The 25147-nt window shown below is 40.1% G+C and overlaps 1 protein-coding gene and 1 long non-coding RNA gene across 3 annotated transcripts in view; one reads left to right on the top strand and one right to left on the bottom strand.

The window, feature by feature from the left end:
• The window catches only part of LOC120384507, a 146148-nt gene that overhangs the window by 7422 nt on the left and 113579 nt on the right, over positions 1-25147 (bottom strand). The gene's annotated exons all lie outside the window — the stretch shown is intronic.
• The window catches only part of SLC6A2 (solute carrier family 6 member 2), a 103739-nt gene that overhangs the window by 54525 nt on the left and 24067 nt on the right, over positions 1-25147 (top strand). For both annotated transcript variants that reach the window (XM_039503335.1, XM_039503336.1), the window contains exons 7-11: positions 2195-2298; positions 7758-7882; positions 9094-9206; positions 13918-14046; positions 20853-20952. In XM_039503335.1, the coding sequence (XP_039359269.1) occupies positions 2195-2298; positions 7758-7882; positions 9094-9206; positions 13918-14046; positions 20853-20952 (571 nt within the window). The remainder of the gene's footprint in view (positions 1-2194; positions 2299-7757; positions 7883-9093; positions 9207-13917; positions 14047-20852; positions 20953-25147) is intronic.

Genomic DNA, 25147 nt, shown 5'->3' with positions numbered 1-25147 from the left:
GGACTTATGAATATTTTTCCCCGTGAAGAACAGCAGCAAATAAAAGTCACAGATAAATTGCACTGTTCTACAATCTGCTCTGCCACTGGATCAAAAGTCCTAATGTAAAAGGCATAAGGTCCCTTCATGCCAAGAGTTTATAAGCCTCACTACTGCAAGGTGTTCAGCACCTCATGAGATGCTTCCATTGCCAGCAACCCCAGCACTGTGCCGGATCAGACCCATCAAGAATGCAGATAGAAATGTTGGTTTGAAGGGATCTGAAGGAAACAGGGCCTACGTGCATTCCTTGTTGAAAGTCCAGCAGCACAAATCTTGATACTGTTGGCTCCACGGAACAAAAAGCAAGTGATTGACTTAAAAATCGATGTAAATGGCAGCTGTACTTCTGTTCCACAAAAGGAACAGCAGTGGGTGCTTAATAAAACCGGAGCCATCAGGAATTCTAGTCCAGGAAGGAGGTATTTGCTCCTTTGGACGTCATAAAAAGTTTCCTGAAAATTACATCATGTCTGGGGATTCACTTAGTATTTCCCCTTCCTCTCTGTATTGTGCAGTAATATTGAAAGTCCATACATGGAAGAGAAAGTGTAGGAACAAAAGTTAGAGTAATATAAACAGGAAGGAAGCTTGGAGTGCAAGACTGGCTACAACCTCCCAGCATTTTTGGTAACGGTACATAAAAATTTAAATACTATAGGATACAGTTAAACTGAATCATGGCATGAGTCAGAAGTGACTCTATTGAAATTAGTAGAATAACATTGATGTAAATTGTAGACAAACTCAGCCCCATTGTCTCTGTGTTGCATCCTGTTTGTTAATACAAGGAATATTTTGCATGGAACCTTGACTTTTTAGTGACTTGTGTCTTCTGCTGCTTACTCCTTATCTTGATCCGCACAGCAGCTAATTGGGTTAACACAGAGGATTATTTCAATCCAAGGTTCAGATTTAGCAAGGCCCAAAAGCACATGCCTAACTCTAAGACCATGCTTAAATCCATCCCTCTACAGCATGTGCTAAAGTCATCTTACAGCCAGTGAGACTTAAGTGCTTTTGAATTAGACCAAAAATACAGAACTAGCGTAGGCAGCTACAAATCCAGTGGCAGGACACACAGTGGCAAAGAGCCAGTGACCTATCAAAAAGCAATACAAGGACCTTGGGGGGGTCAATATGGCATTCCCAAGTATAGTTTATTTTTAAAAATTCCTTGTGTTTAGACTTTGTACAACTTTTCCAACAAGTGGGATGAGGAGTGTTAGCAGCACCAGCAGCTGATAGTAATACATCCTAGAGGTTTTTTGCTCAACGCACGCCCACGGGTGTTTTAGCCTACGGCTATATTTGGCAGATTCAGCTAAACCCAAACATTCTGAGTATGTGAGGTGCTATGTACTCTCAGCTCCCCTTAACTTCAAAACCTCTTGAGAATGAGCCGTGAGCTTTTGATTTCAGTGTGACACTTGAGAGCAGAGACGTTTGAAAACCTTCATAAAACAGTTAATCTGAACTCCTCTGCCTAGTTTAAAATCCAGGCATTATCTCCGGACACGGGCTATATACAGTCTGAATAGATGAAGTGGTGGGACTTAATGACTATCATAAAAATAATTCTTGGCCCTTTAAATGAGTGAGAATTGAAAAGGAATCTCTCTTAGAAGTCCTATTCACAGCATGTCAAACAGACTCCGACCTCTGATGGAAGAAAGCATCATATAAACTGTAATTACAGCCCCATGCAATAAACTCTCCTATGGGAAAGGAAAACATTCCATAACATCTAGCCTGTTAACTATTTTCATTTCTGACTGTGCAATCCAAATTAACCCAGCACTAGTGGGAAGTGTATTGCCACAGCACAGCAAAAAAATCAATTAATCATTTCTGTACTCTGTGGAAGTTCAATAAGCAACCAGCTCTCCTCTAATGCCACTCTGCACATACTTAGGTTTTGCTATTGCTTTAGAGTTTGCCTCTTTGTTGAAATAGTCCAGTCCTTGACTGTATCCCATGCCTTGGTTCTTGATGGGCTGGGAAATATTTAGGGTTCCGTAGTCATGGAGAGTGATCAGATATTATTTCAATAGATATCCAAAGCTAGTTCTAACAGTACAGTTCTGTCATGTCACTCAACTTTTCTCTTTTAAACTGAGCAAACACATCTAATAATTTCCATCTCTTTCTGCAGGTATGGATTGACGCAGCCACTCAGATATTTTACTCTTTAGGAGCTGGGTTTGGAGTTTTAATTGCATTTGCTAGTTATAACAAGTTTGACAACAACTGTTATAGGTAAGAGAGTCTATTTCTCATTACTATTTGATAATGACAATTGATTTTAAAAAGCTTTGATTTCAGACTCACTTTATTTACACTCTGACACCAAGGTTCCAATAAAATACATCTCTACCCTGATATAACACGATCCAATATAACACGAATTTGGATATAACACAGTAAAGCAGCGCTCCAGGGGGGCGGGGCTGCATGCTCCAGCGGATCAAAGCAAGGTCAATATAACACGGTTTCACCTATAACGCGGTAAGATTTTTTGGCTCCCGAGGACAGCGTTATATCGGGGTAGAGGTGTATCTGAGAAATTTGAAATATGTTTATTTCTTGATACATATTTCACAATTCAAGAACTCTATTTTCACGTTAGCTTTGGATTTTTTTTTTACTTCTGATTTTATATATATATATATAATGCTATCCTATATAATAAACCTATAATATAATAAAATATATCTGTTTTATATAATAGTATGTTATACAGATAACAGGTATATTCTATTATTTATTATTATTTATTTAGCCAGTGGAACTGATAATTACAAGCTAATATGCACCAGTGTGCTTCATTCACTTAATTGTGATTTTATTATTGACAGGCATTCTGAATTTGCACGTGAGAACCAACCCAAAACTTGAACCAAACACACCCAAATTTGCTGGAAGTTTGGCAGTAAGAACCTGCAAAGTTATTGGCTCTCCTGTGCAAAAGTACAGGATTAATTCTAGACTTTAGACAGCTGTGTAAACTGCAATTATATTTGTCTTTCACAAGTAGCACTAGAGACAACAGAGAATATTAAATGAAATCTGATTGGTCCACAACCCCAGAGAAGCAGGAGAATGTTTCTTCCTTTGTTCAAATTTAACAGAAATGAGAGTTTTAGAGTCAAATCCTACAGGGATTTTATGTTTTGGGATTACCTATGATTTTTTTCAGTAGGCCTTGATTCAGCAAAACACATAGTTCAAATTCAACCTGTGCATATGTGCTTTGCTGAATCAGGGCTATTGTGCGTAGAGGTCCCAACCAGGGCTGGAGGTCCCATTGTGGGAGACACTGTACAGACAGATAGTAAGAGACAAACACTGTCACTTTACACTTTAATGTCAATCATTTGAATATGTGTTTTAATTGTTCTATGTGTGTCTACTATGCTGCCTTATCGAAAAGACCTATAGAATGGAACTAGCTGAAAAACGTTGAATTTTGAAGGGATTTTACCAATCAAAGGGATACTTTTTTGGTACAAATTTTAATTAAAGTGACTCCCCAAGGACTCCATTATTTTGGCTAGTTGGACTTTAAAGGACTCACCTTCTGGGGCATTTCATTTGCCTAGTGTTTGTGTGTGTGTCAGCATTTGTGGGCTGACTAGTCTCTTTGAAATGCCCTAGCTATGAGACGTGCAAAAAGCACGAAGAGCGACAAGTAAACTCTAGAATGTCTTTCAGGTTTAATAAATGCATTGCTTGTAAATTCAGTTTAGGATTCTTTTAAAAAATATGGATTTTAATGCAGAATATTTTTTATGCAAAAAGAGAACAAAAATGGAGTTCCTGTAATATAGCCAGAGGAATAAACTGAAGTGACTGAAAATACTCATAACAGAAAGCATCAGAGAACATCACTGCATGTTAGATAGCCCTGGGCTGGGCGCTAACAGTTACCTACAGTAGCTCCTTTTGAAAATACCTGTTAGTAAAAAGCTAGGAAGCAAAGGGCTTGGTGGTGACTATAGAAACAGACCTGAGTGGTGCATAAACCACACCAGCGCAGAAGTAGTGTGTTTTGAGACAGACCTCTCAATCACAATCACAGTACCACATCACTTCCCCTGCTCTAGATGGGTAGCAGCTTGCTGCTGGTATAGGCAGCACACCGAGCATCAGCTCAGCAGCAATGGGGTAGAACCAACACTCTTCCCATTTCCCACCCTTCTCCACCAGCCTGCCCAGAAGGGGAGAAAGTGGGCACGAAGCCCATGAAGTCCTTATTCCCTGCCTCAGCCAGTAGCCTAGTCACGGGTCTCACCAAAAGGGCTTGCACAGACACACTGTGACACTTGAATGGAAAGCCTGGTTTAGAAAGATCTAATATTTGCAGGAATATAGTAGTATATATTACCATAAAGAGGAAAATGGGCACCTACATTGCCTTTAACAAACATGCCTGTAGCAGTCTGTAAAGAGCACAACAGACCATATAGATTTTAGTTTGCTGAAATGATCTGTTAAATTTGTTCAATTCTCTGAATACAGGGCTTGATCCAAAGCCTTTTCAAGTCCACGGAGAGACTCCAATTGATTTCAAGGAGCTTTGGACCAAGCCCGCTGTAACTTTAGATTCACAAGTGGGTTTCATGTTAGGTGACATTAATGTGGGTAATGCTGTAGTGAAAATGACACTTGTAATAATAGCTATTCTCCAAAGTGGCAATCATTGCATTCTACAATTAGGTTAACATTAATCTTACCGATTTCTAGGAAGCCTGGCTTTAAGACGTTTCCTACATAATTGTTTTATTCTGTATCCTGAGTAAATTTGCCATGAAACAGAAAAAGAAATACTCTGGAACTTAAAAAAAAATGCCTTCAGGCAATATCCAAAATTACATTAAACTGTGCTGAGCTTATTACACTTGTCTTATGTTGTTTACCAGAATCACTCTTGCTGTATTGTAGAGTGATCTGCAGTGTTTCTAAAATATTATGTTTTATCTTTAATCCTATAACAAGCTTCCATTCAAATACAATAGACACTTAAATGAATCCATTCTTTGGTAAAATAGTGTGGAGTATGTCAGTGACATCTTTATTATATTGGCAATGCTTTACTGAAGTGGAAAAAAACAAATTTAAATTAGCATTGTATTTCCAAATAAAAGGCCTGATTCACCACCACATTACTCCAATTGTTTTATGCCAGTGGAACTCCATTGAAATCAATAGTTACGCAGGTGTAAACCTGGGGCAACACAGTGGCAAATCAGAGCCAGAGAGTCTGAAGTGCTGAAGCATTGCAACACAGCATTTTGCCAACTTCTATATTTTGCATGTAAATCTGTCAGTTTAAAGGGGTAAAGTGTGCAGGCTGATCATGCAAAAGGAAAAAGCTACTTGCATGTGAATGTTCTGTAATTGAGGGAAATGGTAATGATGACCTTGGCCATAATATTTCACAGATACTTAGCAACTTTTGTCCTAAAGGAGTCCAGAGAATTTTACAAGTATATAGGTCTGAGTTAGTCCTTCCCCTTATGTACACACTACTCTACAGCAATCCAGTCAAGTCTGGGATGCAGTGGGGTAATTAAATGTGACAGAGGTGGAAACTCTAGCTAAGGCAAACCCTGTCATTAACAAAAGCACTATTGTGTGAGTGGTGTCCACATACTGGAGACCGGACCTCAATTGTAAAGGTCTTCTCCAACAGTAGATTGTCTGGAACTCATTATATCTACTTCTAAAACAGATCTATTTTGACAACCCTGTTGTGGTTCGTTCCCTTTTAACCAGGGGCCCATGAAGCCTGAGTATTTCATACTTAAGGCTGAAAGCATTGAACAATCCTCTGTGGAATGGAGTTCATGACATGACTAAAGCCAATGAATCATATTACTTACCTGTTTCACAAGGCTTGTCTTTATGCCACTTGTCAGGATCATGACCAGGACGTCGGCAGTTGGGCCTATCAGTCGGAGTCATAGGGGTTGCCTGGTCTGGGGCTTAGCACAGAGCCAAACTGGAGTCAAGGACCAGTGTCAAAGGACAGCCGTGGACGTAGATGGGAGCAGAGCCAAGGGTCAGACACAGGGATCAGAAGAACAATGCCAGAGCCAATGGGCTAGCTGGAGACACGGTTGGGCAGCTGAGATGGGGGTCAGAGCCAAAGACGTCAAGGATGGGGAAGGGCTGGAACTGAAATGGGCACAAGAGGAGGCTGGGCATGGGCAGGCACAGGCTGGGCAGGAGAAAGAAAAGGCACAGGAAGCAGAGTCAAGCACTCTGGCCACTGCTCGGCCAAGGGGTAGCTTAGCTCTGCCATCCCCTCCAGTCAGGAAGTACAGTCAATGAGGCAGGGCAGCTCCTGCTAGGGGCAGCTATGCCCAGTGTGTTGCTAGGAGACCGATCCTGCTGCAGCTGGCTCCCTGATGCCACTAAACATCAAATATTCACAGTTCTGGGGAATTATCTCGCTGAGGTGGAATTTTCTCCAGTGCTCTAGGGGAGCGTATTACCATAAGTTTACACTGAAGAGCTGGCTAAACTTAAAAAAAAAATCTATGACGGACAAATTTGCTAGAGAAAATTTGAACAGAATAGTTTACAGCAAACAGCCTGTGAGATATATTTGCAGGTTTCATTATGAAGATGACAGCTTTGCAAAAGACAATGAGGTTTATAAAATCTTGCCGTTACTAATATTTAACAATGGGGAGCAAAGGGGAAAACATTGCCAGCCTCTGACTCATGAAATATCTAACAAATTATGATCACGTTCTTCGCATTAATGTACACACCACAAATAAATGCTAGAGCTAGTGCAAAATGGGGGGTGGGGAGGAGCAATCTCTTTTTGTAAACATTTGGAATGTCAACAAAAAATGTTCAGTGACATTTTGAACTTCAAAACCACATGGCCAGTTGTAAATATGTGCATTAGGATGGGGCTGGCATTCCAAATTAATGTTGACAACTGTGACCAGATTTAATTTTGACATAAATGTACATAACTCTATTGAATTCAAAGGAGGGTTGTCTGCTTACCCGAGGGCTGAATCTGGATTTTCCTTTGCAAGTCCTGTCATTGATCTAAAACAATAGTAGATTAATAATAAAGTTATCAGCATTTTTGTCAGATTCATGACTAAACTGATGGTTACCTCATTATATTATACAATGATGATGGTTGGGTCAGATTCCAATCTCACTGATGTCCATGGGAGATTTGCCATTGATTTCAGTGGGAGCCAGATGAGGTCTTTCCATGCATCTTATCTGAAACGTCTGCTTAATTGGAAGGACTGATGAACAGATTCTATGCAATACCTTGAAAATGGCATCAAAGTTCACTAAAATGCATACTTGGTGTTGTCTGAAAATATTCACCATAGTTTATAGGTATGGATTGGTATTTGCTAGTATTCATTTCCCCGTGTAGCCTTTTGTTCACGTCTGGTTACTTCCCTGTTCCATTATTGCTGCCAGCTAAGACCAACTTACAATTTAATATAGTTTTTTAAAAATTTTGAACACAGATTAATTTCAAAACAATATAGGAAATAACAGTGGGTCTGTCCCAGCACAATATGCTCGTGTAAGCTTTTGATCATCAGGATGATTACTTAATTGGCGTGTTTCTCTTTTCCATCCAGAATTTTATCATAACAGCACAATTCCTACCTACTTCCTAAACTGTTTTTCACTCAATTGTTCTTCTCTCTCTCTCATATTAGGGATGCTTTGCTGACTAGTACAATCAACTGTGTCACAAGCTTCATCTCAGGATTTGCAATTTTCTCTATACTGGGCTACATGGCTCATGAGCACAAAGTGAAAATTGAAGATGTAGCCACTGAAGGTAGGAAGTTCATTTTACTCCAGATTTACTGGAGTGCTTCTCCAGTGCTGTCCTGCAAATTTGTTTATGTTCATTTCAAATTAAACAAGACAAAGAAGCCCACCTACAATGGACCCAGCTGTGGCCCTGATTCAGAAAGCTACTTAGGGTATGTCCACACTGCAGTTGGGTACATGCTTCTCAATGTGAATAGACACACACACTAGCTTTGCTTGAGCTAACACTCTCAAAATAGCAGTGTAGCTGGATGGAGCACAGGTGGTGGTTTGGGCTAGCTGCCAGGGGTTAAGGTATTCACCTGGGGTATGGGAGACCCTGATTCAATTCCTCCTTCTTCTTGGTAAGGGCAAGGGATTTGAAGGAGTTTGAGGGGTCCTTGACCTCTCAGGTGAGTGCTGTAGCCACTGCACTCAGGGATATTCTGATGTGTCTCTCTTTCAGTCTCTCTTGTTGAAAGGATTCCATTTTGCATTTAAAAAATTAAAAATTAATTGGGCCAGATAGAGTGTGAAACTGATTCTGTAGTTGCAACGCCTAAGTACTTTTGTGCATCTGGACCTGAGACTAGCTTCAAAAATCTAACTGGCTTCAAGACTGAGCTTGATAAATTTATGGAGGGGATGGTATGATGAGACTACCTATAATCACATGTAGCCGATCTGCAACTGCTAGCAGCAAATATCTCCAACAACTAGTAATAGGACAATAGATGGGGAGGGCTCTGAGTTATTACAGAGAATTCTTTCCCAGGTGTCTGGCTGGTAGGTCTTGAACACATGCTCAAGATCTAACTGATCACCATATTTGAGATCAGGAAGATTGGCAGAGACTCTGGGGGGCGGGTTCACCTTCCTCTGCAGCATGGGTCACTTGCAGGTTTAAATTAGTGTAAATGGTGGAGTCTCTATAACTTGAAATCTCTAAATCATGATTTGAGGATGTCAGTAACTCAGCCACAGATTCTGGGTCTATTATAGGAGTGGGAGGGGTGGGTGAGGTTCTGTGGCCTGCAACATGAAGGTGGTCAGACTAGATGATCACAATGGTCCCTTCTGGCCTGAAAGTCTATGAGTCTAACTTGTTCATATACTATGGTGAGGGACACCAATATAAGAATCTAGGTAGGTCAAATCTTATTTTCATGAACCTTTTTATAGCTTTAAAAATTTAACAAAAGCAGAAATGAGTTTTTCTTTCCTCTTGCTTTTCAGGAGCTGGATTAGTTTTCATCCTTTATCCAGAAGCCATTTCAACCCTTTCAGGATCAACATTTTGGGCAGTGGTATTCTTCATAATGCTTCTCACACTGGGCATTGACAGTTCTGTGCGTATCTTCCATGCCTGTCATTTTTCCTTTAATAACATTCTCTGGTAATAAGTACGGAGGCACCAGTCTGATTCCACTAGGTTTCAGAAGCCACATGCTGTGCTCTCAGTATATCTGTTTTCATACTTAAGGCCAATATGCCATATAGCATTGCACACAGCAGTTTGTTTAATCACAGATTCACGGTGTGCAAAAGGCTTGGGAGGGCCAACTAGTTTACAATTCTGGGTTGGGCTCAAGCAGCAAAAGCTAATGAGAATTTTACCATTAATTTCTACAGCAGCACACTCAGAGCCTAAAAATGAACCTGGAAAAAGCACAGGAACGAGATGCTGAATTGCCTGCCTATGGTTCAGTACTATTTTGTATCAGAGATTTGTATTTCCCACAACATCCTAAATGATACTCATGACACAAAGGCTGAGGATAGCGTCTAATTATATCTTTGATTTCCTATAATATGGAACTGTATTAAGATACTTTCCTTACAACAATAGTCTCATTGTGATACTTTTTTAAAAATCAATTTAATTTACACTATTATTTTGTGTTTGTTCGGTGTCTTGGCAAAAGGCAACAACGTAATCTGTACGTTGACAGATAATAGATATTTAGGAATGGTAAAAAATGAACACTAAGATGGGCTGCCTCATTTTACAATTGAATTCAGTTTTAGATTTAGTGTCTGAACTTCATTCAACATGAAGGAGGAGTATTTGTGCTGTCTACAAAGTGAAAGTATATTGTTTTAGGATAAAAAAGATAACAGAAACTTCAACCCTAGATGAAATATTCTAAGTACCCTAACAGCACTTGTACCACCTTGTTCTTGCCAAAGAGGCATCAAGATTTCCTTTTCTACTTAACATAAAAGCTAATTTTCTTCTGGAAAAAGTAAATAGGATCTTTAAAGAACAGAACTCCGAACAGTCTAGTCAGGTTCATAAGGATATTATTACTATTCTAAAATAAAAATGGCCAAGAAGAAAGTTAACTCATTTTCAAAGATAGAAAGGGAAGGAAAAACAGAGACGAGAGAGGGAACAAAGCTGGGGGGGGGGAGAAGAAATCACACAAAGGAGCTTTGATTGTCCTTCAAATACTTGCAGATGACTTATTCTAGAAAGGGTCTGAGCTGTGAAGTTCAGCTCTAGCTCTGAACTCTTCCTAACTCTTTAAATTCTGGATTTCACTTCAGGCCTGTTAGCAATTAGATCAAGTTGTAAAATTGAGATGCTGGAACCTTATTCTAAAAACCTGAGGCAAAGTCAGATCTGGGGTTCCAGTCTGGACCTATTTGTACTGTAAACAAACATGAAGGAAGGAGAAGAGTAGATTAGGGTGGCAAGAATGACCAGTAATAATGAGTCAAAATTAAGAAAAGTAAAATCTAGGTTGTATATTATGAGTTGAGATCTACTACGCCCAATCTTGCAAACATTTAGGGACTTGTTTAACTTTACCATGGTAAAGCACGTGTGTAAATATTTGAAGCGTCGGCACCTTAAATTGTAGAATAATAATTTTTCAGTGGAAGGGGTCAAATTATTCAAAGTGGATAAACTCTGGTAAATTTGGCATTTTCTTGTTCTTGATTAGGCTTGGATGTTTGCCTATTTATTTGCTGTTCAGAATTATTTTCTCGCAGGAGAAGAGAAGGGGATTTGTCAACACTACTACACTGAACACTTATATCTTAGTGATATCCCACCACACAGTCACAGGCCTTTGAAGACACTGACATGCCACTGAGGGAAGACCAATCCAATGTGTGACTCCTTTGGTTATAGAACCTCCTGTTTCAATTGACTAGCCAGACATATAAAAGTATTTACCGCATTCAATGTCATTGCCAACTACATGCACCACCAGCAAGTCATTCATTTTATAGAGACATGCTTTAGTTTCATCACCCTGCTATCTGGAGCACAAACATGGCCATTAAAAACAGCTGAGGAGAGGAAACTAAACAGTTTTCAGTGTCAGAAGTTACAGTGGACTCTTAACATCCATTGGTTTGATTTTTGTCAAAAACAAGGAGATATTTAGATGATCCTGGCCAGCTGCCATCTTGCACAAGTTGAGAACAAGATGACACTGCAATGGTGGGGTCATGTGCAGAAGAAGGTATGGTTTTACGGAAGTTTTGTAGAGTTGAGGCTGAAGGAAGCAGAACACAAGGCCGACCATGAATGAAGGAGGTTGGAAGATGCAGTTTTGAGGGATTTAAGAATCCTAAATCCTCCCTGTCATGAGGTGCTCTGCTCACTGCTGTGTAGTGTCCTTGTGGCCCATCTGGGGATGAGCTCACACCCAGTCTGATGCCCCCTCCTTCAGTTTCTTGCCCTATGATCTCTCTTTTTTTTTTGGAGTCACTCCCTCTTCATCACATCAACCCTCCAGCCAGGTTACTATCATTTTGTCCTACCAGGGTATCAAAGTCCCATTGAATGACTGTCCCAAGCAGTCTTCTGCTCCATTGTCCAGTCTGTGCCACTTCCCCAGCCAAGGCCTGCAATATCCTAAATCTTTCTGCTGTTTCCCTGGGCTGCTTCCTGCTTTGCCGCTATCAGGCTCCTTCTTCACCCATCTCTAGGTACACCCTTCCCTCAGGCCCAGGGTCTCAGGGCTTCTATTCTCCCCTGGGTTTGCGCCTTTCCCGCTGTAAGCCCAAAGAGCAACTGCAGGCCTACTGCACTGCAACCCTCTTCTTGCTCTCTACTTCCTGGTTTTATAGCAGCTTAGCCTTCTCCTTGCCCAGCTGGGCTTCATCATCAGCTAAAAGCTTATCAGCCCTGACTCTCCACCAGGTGTAGCCTGTCACAGGGCTAATTGGCCCTTTTCTCTCTTGTCAGGCTTGTGTGGGATAGGCACCCCACCCCACACCCATGCTGACTCTTGCCAAAAGAAGAAGTCTTCCAGGGGACCATTCAAGATGAATTCCATTCTATGCACCACCTCAGCTACATCAAGCTGCTGCCACTCATAATTATTTATTGGTTTTATGCAAGCAACTGTGGGGTTGTTTGCAGACTGTTTCCCTTGATTACCCACTCTACATGCTGTGAGTTCGGTCACCTAGCACATGTGGTATTGTTGCTTATCCCTGATTAGAAACTGAAACAAAAACCAAAAATCAGAAAGAAAATAGAGAAATAATGCATCAACACCCTTGTTCATGAACAAAGCCCCTTATTGACATATGGAGACAGTTTTCTGGAATGCCTCCAAATGTTTATGGAAAGAGAAACTTTCTCATGAACATGTTAGTGGACAGCAAATTAAAAGGATTAGGAATTAGAATGAATGTCTGTAATGTTCTTTTCAGTATGCAACCATCTCTACATAGGACATTAACAACGGGGATGAACAAAGCACTAGATTAGGAAGCAGTCCTGAATGAATAGATGGAGTAGAGAATCTGAAGGCTACTTTTCCACTTCTAACTTCTCTGAGTCTCTCAAAGTAGCCGTGTAGTAAATCTTTGTGACCATGAAAAAATATGAACCCATATTTAAGCAGTGCACTGAGATTTCACTGTACGATTCCTGTTGATGCTTACAGAAGTCACATGGATAAAACCCCATACTATGCTTTGACAGTTCACTCGACTGTCAGATTAGCTAAAACAATGTTTGCCCTTCCCTCTCTAGCCCTCTGGTTTCGGAAGTGAATCATTCAGATACTACCGAGATTATTCTCAGCAACTGATTTGAAACAGAGATATTCTTCTCTCCAACCTGCTGCCCTCCCCCTCTCCCCTAACCCCCAAGTATTTGCCACATTTCTCTTCCATGTGCAGGAAATACCCTATACTGAGTCTCCCCCACTGCTTAACTGATTCTTAAGGAAATTAAGATGGCTTGTTCATCCCTAGCAGGAGCAGGGTTGGCCTTAGGGGTTGATGATCGGGTGATTGCCCGGGCCATGAGCTTCCAGGATCACCAAAGCAACAGGAGGACTGGCATGAGAGGGAGGGGGGAACCACTGCTTAGCTATTTATTTATTTGGTGGTCAGCTGTGTGGGGAGTGCCAAAAATACTTTCCCACCTGGGCAGCAAAACACTGAGGGTTGGCTTGGATTCATTCTGATCTAACCCTATGGAAAAAAAACCAAAATGTTTGCGTTACAGCACAGGACATAAAGCTCATGATCAGGAACCTGTACCCTACAGCAGGATCAATGAAAGCGTGGAAAATATTTCAGCTACCACAGTCAATTTCTCCCAACAGCAAAAAATGGCTAACATATAGTGGTTACATCCAGAGGGCAAACTAAAATTCTTCTATGGTATTATCAAGAATTTGTATTACTATAAAATTCTCAGCACTAAGGGTTGTCTCTCTAGCCCCAGTATACAGAGGTAACAATGTTGTTTGATTTGCCACATTGTTTAGCTCTGCTCTCCATTTTATTGTTCCTTATCAATAAAAACAGCAGCCACCAGGTGATGGAAGTTGAGACCTATTTATTCTGATTTCTAACACTTCCACTATGTGCAAATATGAACAACAAGAAGGAAGAATAATGCACATTTTACAGAAGGTAGAACACCTTTTAAATAAAGAGAAGAAACTCAGTCAATGTCAGAGATCACAAAAGGATATAAAGATGAATTGCAAACATATTTATACCTTCTGTTTGTTTGTGGGTAAAATGTCTCTGTCATTACTGTCTCAACTAGACTCCTGTATTCCTTTTCCTTAGATGGGTGGAATGGAAGCTGTCATCACTGGGTTAGCGGATGATTTCCAAATACTGAAGCGGCACAGAAAGCTTTTCACATTTGGTGTCTCCTTTGGCACTTTTCTGGTGGCTCTTTTTTGTATCACCAATGTAAGTACTGCAAGCGTTTCCATTAGCAAGTTAACTTAACAATGCAACTATTCCTGTAAGGTTGATCTCTTTGTGTACCGGTAAAAGCAGCAAAAGCAATCTGCTTTTACAGATCCAGACTAACACGGCTACCCCTCTGATACTTTGTGTACCTGGGAAGTTTAATTATAACCAACATTACTGTCTGAATATTATATTAATTCTTCTATAAATGATGCCTCTCCCCTCCTGTTTTTTATCTATCAATTGATCTCACAAACCTTTATTTCCATGCATTATGCTTACTTCTACTGTAGCTTCATCTGAAATGGGACTATGGTCACTGTTTACTTTTGTGTGTAGGGGAAAGCATTTTGGGGACCACGCCCATAAGCATTTGAAAACTCCCTTTTTGCAACAGCACAAGATAATTAATCAATAAGAAACATTTACTTCTTGTAAAATTACACTTCAATACAATAATCCTATCACCCTTTCCCTGAGCATGATGATAGCTTGGCAGCGTAGCAGATCATAGTTACTAATGCATTGGGTTGGATGCATTTCAGTGAAGGAACCTTCCTATTTTTGAAAATCGGGGGTATAATGCAACCTGCTCCCCTCATTACAAATATAAAGCAGAAAAATAATGGCTGCATACATGCGCTGGATGTGGGGAAAGGTTGCAGGGAACCCTTTGCACAGATGGCAGTCAGACTGTGGCTGTTTTTCCTGTCTACGGGCAAAGGAGCAAGGCACTGCAAGTGCTGGCAACACAACACACCACAGAGAGGACATGTCTGTTCTGGGCTGGCCTTGCTCTTCTCTGCATGCCAGCTAGAACCAGGAAGGTGAGTGCCGCTGCTAAGCATGCACTCCATAATGCTATCGTATGCATTATACCTTACGTAGCCATAATGAATGCACCAGTGCTGGGATCCTATGGCCACATCCCTGTCGATCAGCATTCCACTGACTCACAGATCAACAAGTTAGCAGAGAGTTATTTAAATGGTACTAATTAATGAATTGAAAAGTTTTAAAGAAGTTTTAAAGTTAAAAAAATCCATTTTCCTGGTAGTTTTTTCACTACAGTGTTTCATTAGCCAGAAAGGGTTTTCAAAGATTGAAAGTAAGCCTTATATTAATAATACAGATAATTTATGCTAATAATAAATATTGACCCTTTTTACATTTTTTAGCTCTCTCTGTCATCTAATGCAGCTGGACATACTACACCACTACCTCAATATAACGCTGTCCTCGGGAGCCAAAAAATCTTACCGTGTTATAGGTGAAACCGTGTTATATTGAACTTGCTTTGATCCACTGAAGTGCGCAGCCCCGCCCTCCCCCGGAGCACTGCTTTACCACGTTATATCCGAATTCGTGTTATATCTGGGTAGAGGTGTATTTCCTTGTTCAAGGTTTCATCTGGGTTAACAATAGGCTTGGACCAATGGGTTTGAAGAAACACAATGGGTCAGATCTTTAGCTGGTCTAAATTGGTGTAACTCCATTGACTTCAACTGCGCTATGACAATTCAGATCACATGAGAATCTAGTTCAGTGTCTTTCAAATTATGCACCTCTGTGGGGTTAAATTCTCAAACAAGCTAGACTGCACTGAACTGCTTTGACAGGTACCAATACATTAGTTCATGTCAAAGAAAAAGTTGATGTCACATGTGTACAAAGTAGAAATCAAATCCCCTGTGAGAACACAGAGATAAAATAATCAGTTGAATTTCTCCTTGAAAATCTTTGGGATTGATTTTCAAAGCAGTCTGTTTTTCATACACACATATTTCATCAGTCACCTTGCTGGATTTCTAAAATAAAGGCATTCAAATAATGAACAGGTGTAGAGCAGAATTTCCCACCTAAAACACTATTCAATAAACAGTCTTTTGCTTGTTGATAAAATATTTGCCATACAGTTCGTTAGGTGCCCTATGTTAATCCAAACTTTGGCCAGATCTCCACATCTCCAGAGTTTATAACTCAGAAAAGCCTAGATAGCTCTCTCCTTTGGTTACTGTAAATAGTGACATCTCTGGTACAAAGTCTCTGTATGCTATAACAAGAGAAAAGCTAAACTATGTCTTTGTTGATTAAACAGTAAAATCATCATCAGAGCTACAAAACGAATGGTATTTAGCCTCTTTTTTAAATTGTTAAAGATACTAAAGACAAAATCCACATGAGGAGCAGGCATATTCATAGTGGGTTTGTTTATAAATAAGATTGTTAGAATCTACCCTGGCTGGAAGTTCTCTCAGCTGTTTGCATGGGATGAAATGGTAACAATGTCTTAAAACATTTTGCTTTGCTTCATTTCAAAACGATAGGGAGCTCCATATGCCAACAACCCCCCGCCCCATTCTCTTCACTCCACACTAAATAAAATGAGACATTTAATAGTTTACTCAAAGACCAATCAAATAAAACAAAGTCAAATCCAGCTCAGAGTGTCTGAAAAGCAATTTTGCAAGAATCTTGTAAATGCACCTTACAGTTCCAAATCAATGCATTTCAAGGGATGTATATTTTGGAGGAGAGGGGATATTTATGTAGGGTGAAATCCTGTCACCACACTTCAGCCACAGAAAAAGACACAAACCACAGCATAGCCAGGGCTCTCCTACTGTACTGGAGAGCAAGCAATGGAGACTTCACAACCATTTGTATGCACTGGGCCACTCTACAGGAGCATGGGAATAGGACATTGGATCCAAGACTGCAGATCCATTGGACCACAAACCTGGCTATGGGAAGAAGTGGAGTGATAGCAGCCATGACTGTGACACACCAATGCCTTGCAGCTACTTTGAGAAGTAACTCTACACTAGCTGTAGTTTGGGCTCAATCCTCCAAGTTGCTGAGAAGTTCTGCAAGGCACCAACAGACCTCAATTCCAACTGAAGTTACTGGAAACTGACGGTGCTCACTAACTGTGTTTCCAGCAAAGCTGAGTAAGAATTCCATCCATTTTTCAGCTCCCATTTTGTGGGTGAAGGCTAAGCCCATTTGCAAGGGTTGTTCATTCAAACCCACCATATTCCATGCAGACCAAGGGATGCCCAAGCTTTCCACTCATTGGTTAAACATACTGAGATTATTATATTTCTACACATCAGACCTCTGGTACCTGGAGGATAGACTTTGAAAGTAGAAGAATTTTAACTGTTTCTTAAGAGCTCGGATGAGCCCTGCTATTTGAAGTCTCTGGTGCTGGGGACAAAGCTGAGCTAAGCAGAGAGATCTGGTATAAAAAGTCACTTGCTCGACAAATTCAAAGAACGGAGGCAGCTAACAGGAGAGTTTTGGACGGAGCTGAGAGAAAGCGTACGAGAGCCGTTCCTTCCAGGTTCAGCTCTACATCTGATTTTAAGATGACCAGTGATGGAACAGTGGTGGTGACCCACAGCAGATTTGCCACGTTTTCTTTCTTGCCGAAACAAGAAGGGACTTCCTGGTGCCAGAGGAAAACATTCTTGGACTGGAGGGCCAAATAGAGGTGCTACTGAGAAGCAGAGGAGTTCCTAGACAGGTCTGGGAAGCAGCCGTACCCCGAGGTTCAAAGAAGAAAGGAACTGAATGCCAAAAAGTCAGGGAAATAGGAAATCAGAGAGGAGGCCTGGCAGGTCATAACCACCAGAGGCAAGAAATCACATCAGCATTCCTCACAGCTGGAGACAGATGAGGATGATGAGCAGGAGGAATTCCACACAGCTAGATGTTTCCAATCAATACCAGGTCCTCTGTATGGAAACTATAGAAGATTCCTCTCAAGATCCAGCTGGTCCCAGGGAATGGAAAGATGTCCAGGACAACGGGTACGAAAATCAAGCATATCCACAAATAGTTCTCTAACTGTCCAAGAAAGACTGATGATCCTTGTTGGATATTTTGTACTCAAAAGAATTGAAAGATCATTCTGAAAGGGACAGATGGGTAACAGGATGGTGTGCTGTCTTCCTGGAGCCAAGACACAAGACCTCACTCTAAGATTGGATAGGCTTCTGAAGTCAATGGACAAGGATCCATTCATGATTATTCACTTCAGCACTAATGACATGGCATCATGGGACATCTCACAGATAATAGATAACTTCAGGGAACTTGGAAGTATCCTGAAGAAGAATAAACGTGAAACAATCTTCTCTGGGATCCTTCCTGTCCCACAAGTGAAGGAAGACAGAAGGTAGAAGATTCTGGAAATGAACCACTAGCTAGATAAGTGGTGGAGCGTGGAAAATTTGGGTTTTGTGGTACATTGGTCGACCTTCTACAGGGAGAGGGAGCAGTATAGTTTGGACCACCTCTACCAGTAGAAGGGGAACCAATCTCCTCAGCGGTAGTCTGGCTAGAGTAGTCAGGCGAGCATTAAACTAATAACAAAAGAGGAAAGTAAAAACAGGGGAAATATGAGCACTCATTTAGCACCAAATCAAGATGTTGAAAACAAAATTAATGAAGGAACCAGAGGATATGAAGAGAAACAATTCTTTAATTGCCCATAAACCCTGTGCTAGGAACCAGGATAACAAACAAGATTGAATTGGAATTGCTTATTTATGAGCATAAATTCAATCTAGTTGGTATTACTGAAACCTGGTGGGATGATGTGTAAGACTGGAATATTAAAATCAGTGGTTATAACCTATTTAGGAAGGACTGAGTGGGCAAAAGGGAAGTGGCACTCTATGTAAAAAATGGCATTATTGGTTTCTGAGTCACTCATAACTCCAAAGAAAATCATCTTGAATGCCTATGAATCAATATTCTAATGCATAAAGCACAAGATGGAGTATTAGTTGGCATTTGCTACACACCACCAAATCACACTAGGGAACAGGGTGACCAGCTCCTTATGCCTCTAACCATAATGTGTAGGGGGGAAAAGCTGCGTGATCATGGGGGACTTCAATTTGAGTGACATATGCTGGAGGTCTCATGCTGCCAATACCCTTGGAATTTCTAATTATTATAGATGACAGTTTGCTAAATGAAAAGCTGTTGCATCCAACATGGGGGAATTTATATTAGATTGACCCTTGACAGATAAAGAGGAACTGATCACAGAACTAAAAACTAATCGTAGCTTCGGTACAAGCAATCATGACTTGATCATATTTACAATATGGAAGCAGAATAAAGTCCAGACCAGTAATATATATGCTTGGTGCTTTAACAGGGACAGTTTCACAAAGCTGAAAACAGTTATGAGCCAGATCAACTGGGAGGAAGAATTTAATCAGAAAAATCTGAATCATAATTGGGAATTGTTTAAGAACACTTAACTAGATGCCCAAAAAGTCACAATCTCATAATCGAGGAAGGCCGTATTGATTAAAAAAATTGACCTGGTTTAGAGGGGAAGTGAAGGTAAATATAAAAATATAACAATGGAAGAAAGGGGACGTTGATAGTAATGAATATAAATCAGAAGCTAGGAACTATAGAAACTGATAAAGGAAGAAAAGGAACACAAAGAGAAATATATGACCATCAGAGTTAACGACAAGGAGGAGTTTTAAGGATACTGGGAAGAAGAACAATCCTGACAATTGTATTGGCCCATTACTGTATGGAAATGGTAGAATTATCAGTAATAATGCAGAAAGGAAGAAGTTTTAAATATCGATATCTATTCCGTATTTTGGAGGGAAAACAGATGATGTAGTTTCATATGACGACGACAACACTCTTTCCATTCCAATAGTATCACAGGAGGATGTTAAACAGCAACTACTATAGTTATACATTTGTAAATCAGCAAGTCCCTCAGATGACATGCATCCAAGAGTTTTAAAAGATCCGGCTAAGGAACCCAATAGATAGTTAATGTTGATTTTCAATGTCTTGGAACACGAGGAAAGTTCCAAAAGAAAGAAAATGTGGCAATATTTTAAAAGGCTAAATGGGATGACCCAGATAATGATAGGCCTTATAAATGGGACTCATCATCAAGTGTGTGTGTTTCAAGTGGGGTCCCACAGGAATGTGTTCTTGGCCCTATATTATTTAACATTTTTTTCAATTACCTAGAAGAAAAAACAAAATCATCCCTGATAAGTTTGCAGATGACACAAAAATTGGAGGAGTGGTAAATAATGACAAGGACAGGTCACTGATAGTTTTAATACAGCTACATGTAAATGTGTACAGCTAGAAACAAAGAATGTTGCCCATACATACAGGATGGAGAAACTCTATTTTGGGAAGCAGTGACTCTGAAAAAGAATTGAGCGTCATGGTGGATATTTGGGGGAACATGAGCTCCCAGTGCAATGCTGTGGCCAAAAGGCCTAATGTAGCCCTACAATGATTAAACAGGGGAAATCATGAAGGATGATGATAAATTGAGAGGGTTCAGAGAACAGACACAAGAATGATTAAAGGATTAGAAAACCTGCCTTCTAGTGATAGACTCAACGACGTTAACCTATTTAGTTTAACAAAGAGAAGCTTAAGGGGTGACTTGATTACAGTCTATAAATCTCTACATGGGGAACAAATATTTAATAATGGGTTCTTCAATCTAGCAGAGAAAGGTATTACATAATCCAATGGCTGGAAATTCAGACTAAACAAATTCAGACTGGAAATAAGGCATACATTTTTAATGTTGAGAATAATTAACCATTAGAACACTGCACCAAGGGATTGGATGTTTTTATAAAAGATCTGCTCTAGGAATAATTTGGGGGACATTCTCTGGCTCATGTTATGTAGGAGCTCAGACTACATGAGCACAGTGGTCCCTTCTGGTCTTGGAATCTATGAATCTATCATACTTGTTGGATTTTTTTATGCCACAGGGTGGAATTTATGTCCTCACGCTACTGGACACATTTGCAGCTGGGACTTCAATCCTGTTTGCTGTTTTAATGGAGGCAATTGGAGTTTCCTGGTTTTATGGTAAGTGCTTTTCTCTTGTTTTTTGTGATGACAAAAAGTCTTGTAAAATGTTGGCTGTCCCCATGATACGGTGGCCCACAGCTGTAAGTAATAATGGAAGTGTGCTGTATAGCAGAAATCATAAGAGCGGTAGTTTTAATGCAGTGATATTCACCTGATTTACAAATAGTGACACGAATTCATATGTTCTATGGCCAAATTTTGGAGCCTTGCACAAAGCCAAAATAAACTGCTTTGGGCTGAGAATCACTGTAGGGAGAGACTCCTCCCACTCTTCCCAAGGTGTTGCAGCTGTTAATACAGCCTGTGGGTTGCAATTGTGCCTCTAAACCATGCAGAATTTCAGGCCAGTGGATTAGCCTAGTTGCGGAGACACGGACACTGCCCGTACCTCCCGCAGAACCTCTCTGCTACCCACAGGGAGCGTGGAATCTTTGTGGTCTCTCCATGACCTACACAATGAACACATGCTGGCTTGACCCTATAGGCTTGTATTCATTTCTTCCTGGGCAGTTCTTGTTTGATTTAGTAATATAGTGCATGATGAAATACTCCTGTAGCACTGAATTTTGTTTTGTTATATGCTTCAACATATGATGCTTAGTGTATGAGCATATCCATCAATGAACTGGTGAACACTAGAAATAGGACATATATATTAACATGAGGTATTATGTAGCAGTTTAATCTCTAATGGCAGTTAGGCACCTAACTGTCCTTTGCGCCTTTAAAAAGCTCCCTCTGTAAGCATCAATTACATATATTAACAAGGATATGATGAGCCAGGCTTGGGAACTTTCCATAGACACTAAGGTCTGTGTGAGACTGTTCCGTAAATCCAAACAGCAATCTTTCCCAATTGACACACTTTGGTAATTCTGGGAGATTTTCAAAGGTGCAAAAGGAAGTGAGGTGCCCAACTCCTACTAAAAGTCAATGACAGCTGGGCACCTAACACCTGATTGCATGTCCCCCAAAAGGGATGCATACTGGGGGGCTGGAGGGGTATAAGGAGCCTTCCATAAGGGCAAGGCACAGTGGGAATTTAGGGACAACTCTGTTCATATTATCCCAGGGGTGCACAGCACACTCCCTTGCAGGCCAGGCTTCAGGAGATATTCTGATGGCCACTGGAACTCCCTTCATGCCAGAGTGGCTTTGCACCAACCCCAATGCAATGATATGCCAGTATACCCTAAAGGAGAATAATACTCATACAAAGTATGGGTCCAATTCTGCTCTCAGTTGCATGCACACGGCTTCCATTTACCTCCTTGGCAGTTGCACAAACAATATCTGAAAGCAGAATTTGGCCATTCGTATTTTCTGCTCCCTCAAGTATTATAAATGCAGAATGGGGCATTAAAAATACAGGACAGTTACATAAGGAAGAAGAAACAGCTAAATTGATTTTTGCTTTCCCAGTGCAAAAATAACCAAACATTGGCAGCCAGCCATTGCTCATTCTCCTCCAAACCAATATGAATGTATTTAGGTGACCTTAGCCAGAAGAACAGCAACTGTATTTAGTTTACTAATATAATGGGACACTAAATATGGATAGACCCAGTACTTAAATGACAAGAATTTTAAAACTGGTGTAATCTTGTGGGAAATGTCCTGTGTTGTATATGTCTGCCAAGAAACAGGTGTCAGTGATGAAACTGTTGGAAAGCCACTTGAAATCTAAGATAACCCTGAATGCTAATTGGATTGTAGCATCTACTATTTCTAAATGTACAACTCTTCCATCTCGTTCACTGCTTTGCTGTATACATGTGATCAGTTGTATCAAATCATCCTTATGTAGAGAATTTACATTACGTAAACTGATTTTTTTTCTGACATATTTTGCTTTGGAAAATGAATTCTTTCCTTTAGTGGACTGGGTTTCAGATGGATAAAAGCTTCTTCCAGCTTAAACTTCGCAAGTGGTGCTTGCCACTTTTTGGTTTCAGGTGTCAGTGTTTTTGCCTTAGAACTTTAGACTGTGTTTCATTCTGATTTGAGAAGACACAAGGAATTATCTGTCTTAGAAAGGGCCTGAACTCCTTTTTATATTGTTGGCATGCTTTTCGATTGCTAAAATTAGAGTTTTGATTGCCTCTTGTTTGTGAGGCAGCTAGGTTGCTCCACTGTGTATCAACAATAAAATGTCACTTATTACTGTATACTAATATGATTGTGTTTATATATGCAACATAATGATCCTGTACGATTAAGTGATGACAGAGTAGACTATTTTTGTTCCTGAAGAATGGAAATGAAAACTTAAACTGTATGTTACTTGGACTAATAGGATCCTATGTACACAGGGCTCAGTTTTGCCAATTATTTGATAGCAATGGGACTACTTGATAGTAAGATAATAAAGGTGGCAGAATCAGGCCTATATTTCTTCTGTTCAGCGTGTGATGATCAATGGGTTTTTTTAACTCTCTCAGCCATTGTTCCTGAAGCATCTCATGTCTTTTCAACCCAAAGGACTAAATTTTGGGGGCTATTAAAGAGCTGGAGCCTTAAAATTCCACCTGTTCTGTAGGAGGTTGTTTCTTTTTTTAAAAAAACCCTGAAACTCAATGTTTGTCCAATGCAAGGAAGAATGCCAGCTGAGAAATGGAGGGAACTTTAAAGCTCCATTGGTCACTGAATCATGCTGAACACTCTGGGCAGAATTTGGTCTGTATTAGACATATCGTATTCTACATATGTAATGGAAATGATACTCTATTTCTCTTGGGAGGGACTATAACATGTCTTGAACTTGTCCCTGACAAAGCTGATGAAATTATAACAACTTCCTTCTCTGAATAGCCAAATGTTCAAAGAAATTCTGGATTCTCCCTGGGGATTCCATAATGTAACTTGAAATGAGAGTGGGAAACTATATTATATTATAAACCTCTGGCATGTTTTTGTCCTTAAATGATCTGCTAATGTCTATTTTCACAACTATACATTAGGTGGTGTAATTCATAATACAGTGTAATGGCCTGTTTTTATTCCCAACCACCTAATTCCCAAATCACCTGGTGTATTGTTGTTGTTGCGAGTTTTTCAAGATTCTCCTGCAAATAACTAATGCTCCAACTGTGGATCAAAGCTCTGAATACAACTACAATTTGCCGTGTTTTTTGTAACCTCATCTGTCATGTTTCTGGCCAACTTTTCAGACCGCATAAATGTTGAAAACATGCTTCCAAATTACTTCCCCAGTGATCAGTCTGTAAATAAATGCAGCTCAGTATTGAGCTCAGATACAAGGTGCATGTAACAATTCCATTTTTCCTCTTTCAAAATACAATGCACCATCCAGGTTCCTCCTTTAATGACTTTGAGGTTACTTTGCTTATTTTTAATTTCTGTTCTGCTTTCAAGCCAGTTGTGTCCCAGTTATTGAGGACACCGTCTAGGAAGACTTTTTTTTTCAGTTCTGTCAAAGGCAGTCTAAATATTTTGGCAATTTAGTAGACCACTCAAACAATAATCATCTGAACAATGTGATATTAATAGTAAGCCAATCTCTTTGCTCCGCCACACACTTTAGGAATATATTGAATGTCCTAAGGGTCCCATAATAATAAATTGTACTTGGGTAAATAGTTCTTACTCATGGCAAATAGTCCTGTTTTGACAGCATCAATTCAAACCATCTATCATACCTTAAGATAGTTGCCATTAAAAAGTCGATAACATTAATCAACCTAGAGACTTTATGTGATTCATCCAAGTATATACTGAGCTAGCTGTCCTGATTACTGGTGAAATGATTCTTCTTTTCCTGACAGTCATCTTATTTTCTTTTTAGAGAAAGTGCTTTATAGCTGTCATTGTATGCTTTATAAAGTTCTCAGGTACCCTTGCTCTACTGCCATTTACCTCCCTCGGCCATCATCTCATCCCACCTGCACACATCACTTTATTTTTCTAGTTAAACTCCCAAATGGAAACTTTTGGCAAGCAAGTGATCTGAAGGGGTGATGTCCACAATTGCTGCATCTAAGGAAAGCAAAGCATGTCAAACACACAATCTTCACAATGGTAATTCTGTCCGTCAGAGGTAGCGTAAATCTCACAGGTTATAATGCTGCTTTCTTATAAAACAATTACAGCCCTAGATTGTAGAGGAAACTGCTTTTTAAGAGAGGTAAATGTGTCAAAGAGAGGGATGCTCATACTCCAATTTGGCAGCTGA

The sequence above is a fragment of the Mauremys reevesii genome, linkage group 16 (assembly GCF_016161935.1).
Source record: "Mauremys reevesii isolate NIE-2019 linkage group 16, ASM1616193v1, whole genome shotgun sequence".
In the NCBI taxonomy this organism is placed as follows: Eukaryota; Metazoa; Chordata; order Testudines; family Geoemydidae; genus Mauremys; species Mauremys reevesii.
The sequence above is the reverse complement of the archived record's forward strand: the minus strand, read 5'-3'. Positions and strand labels throughout refer to the sequence as shown.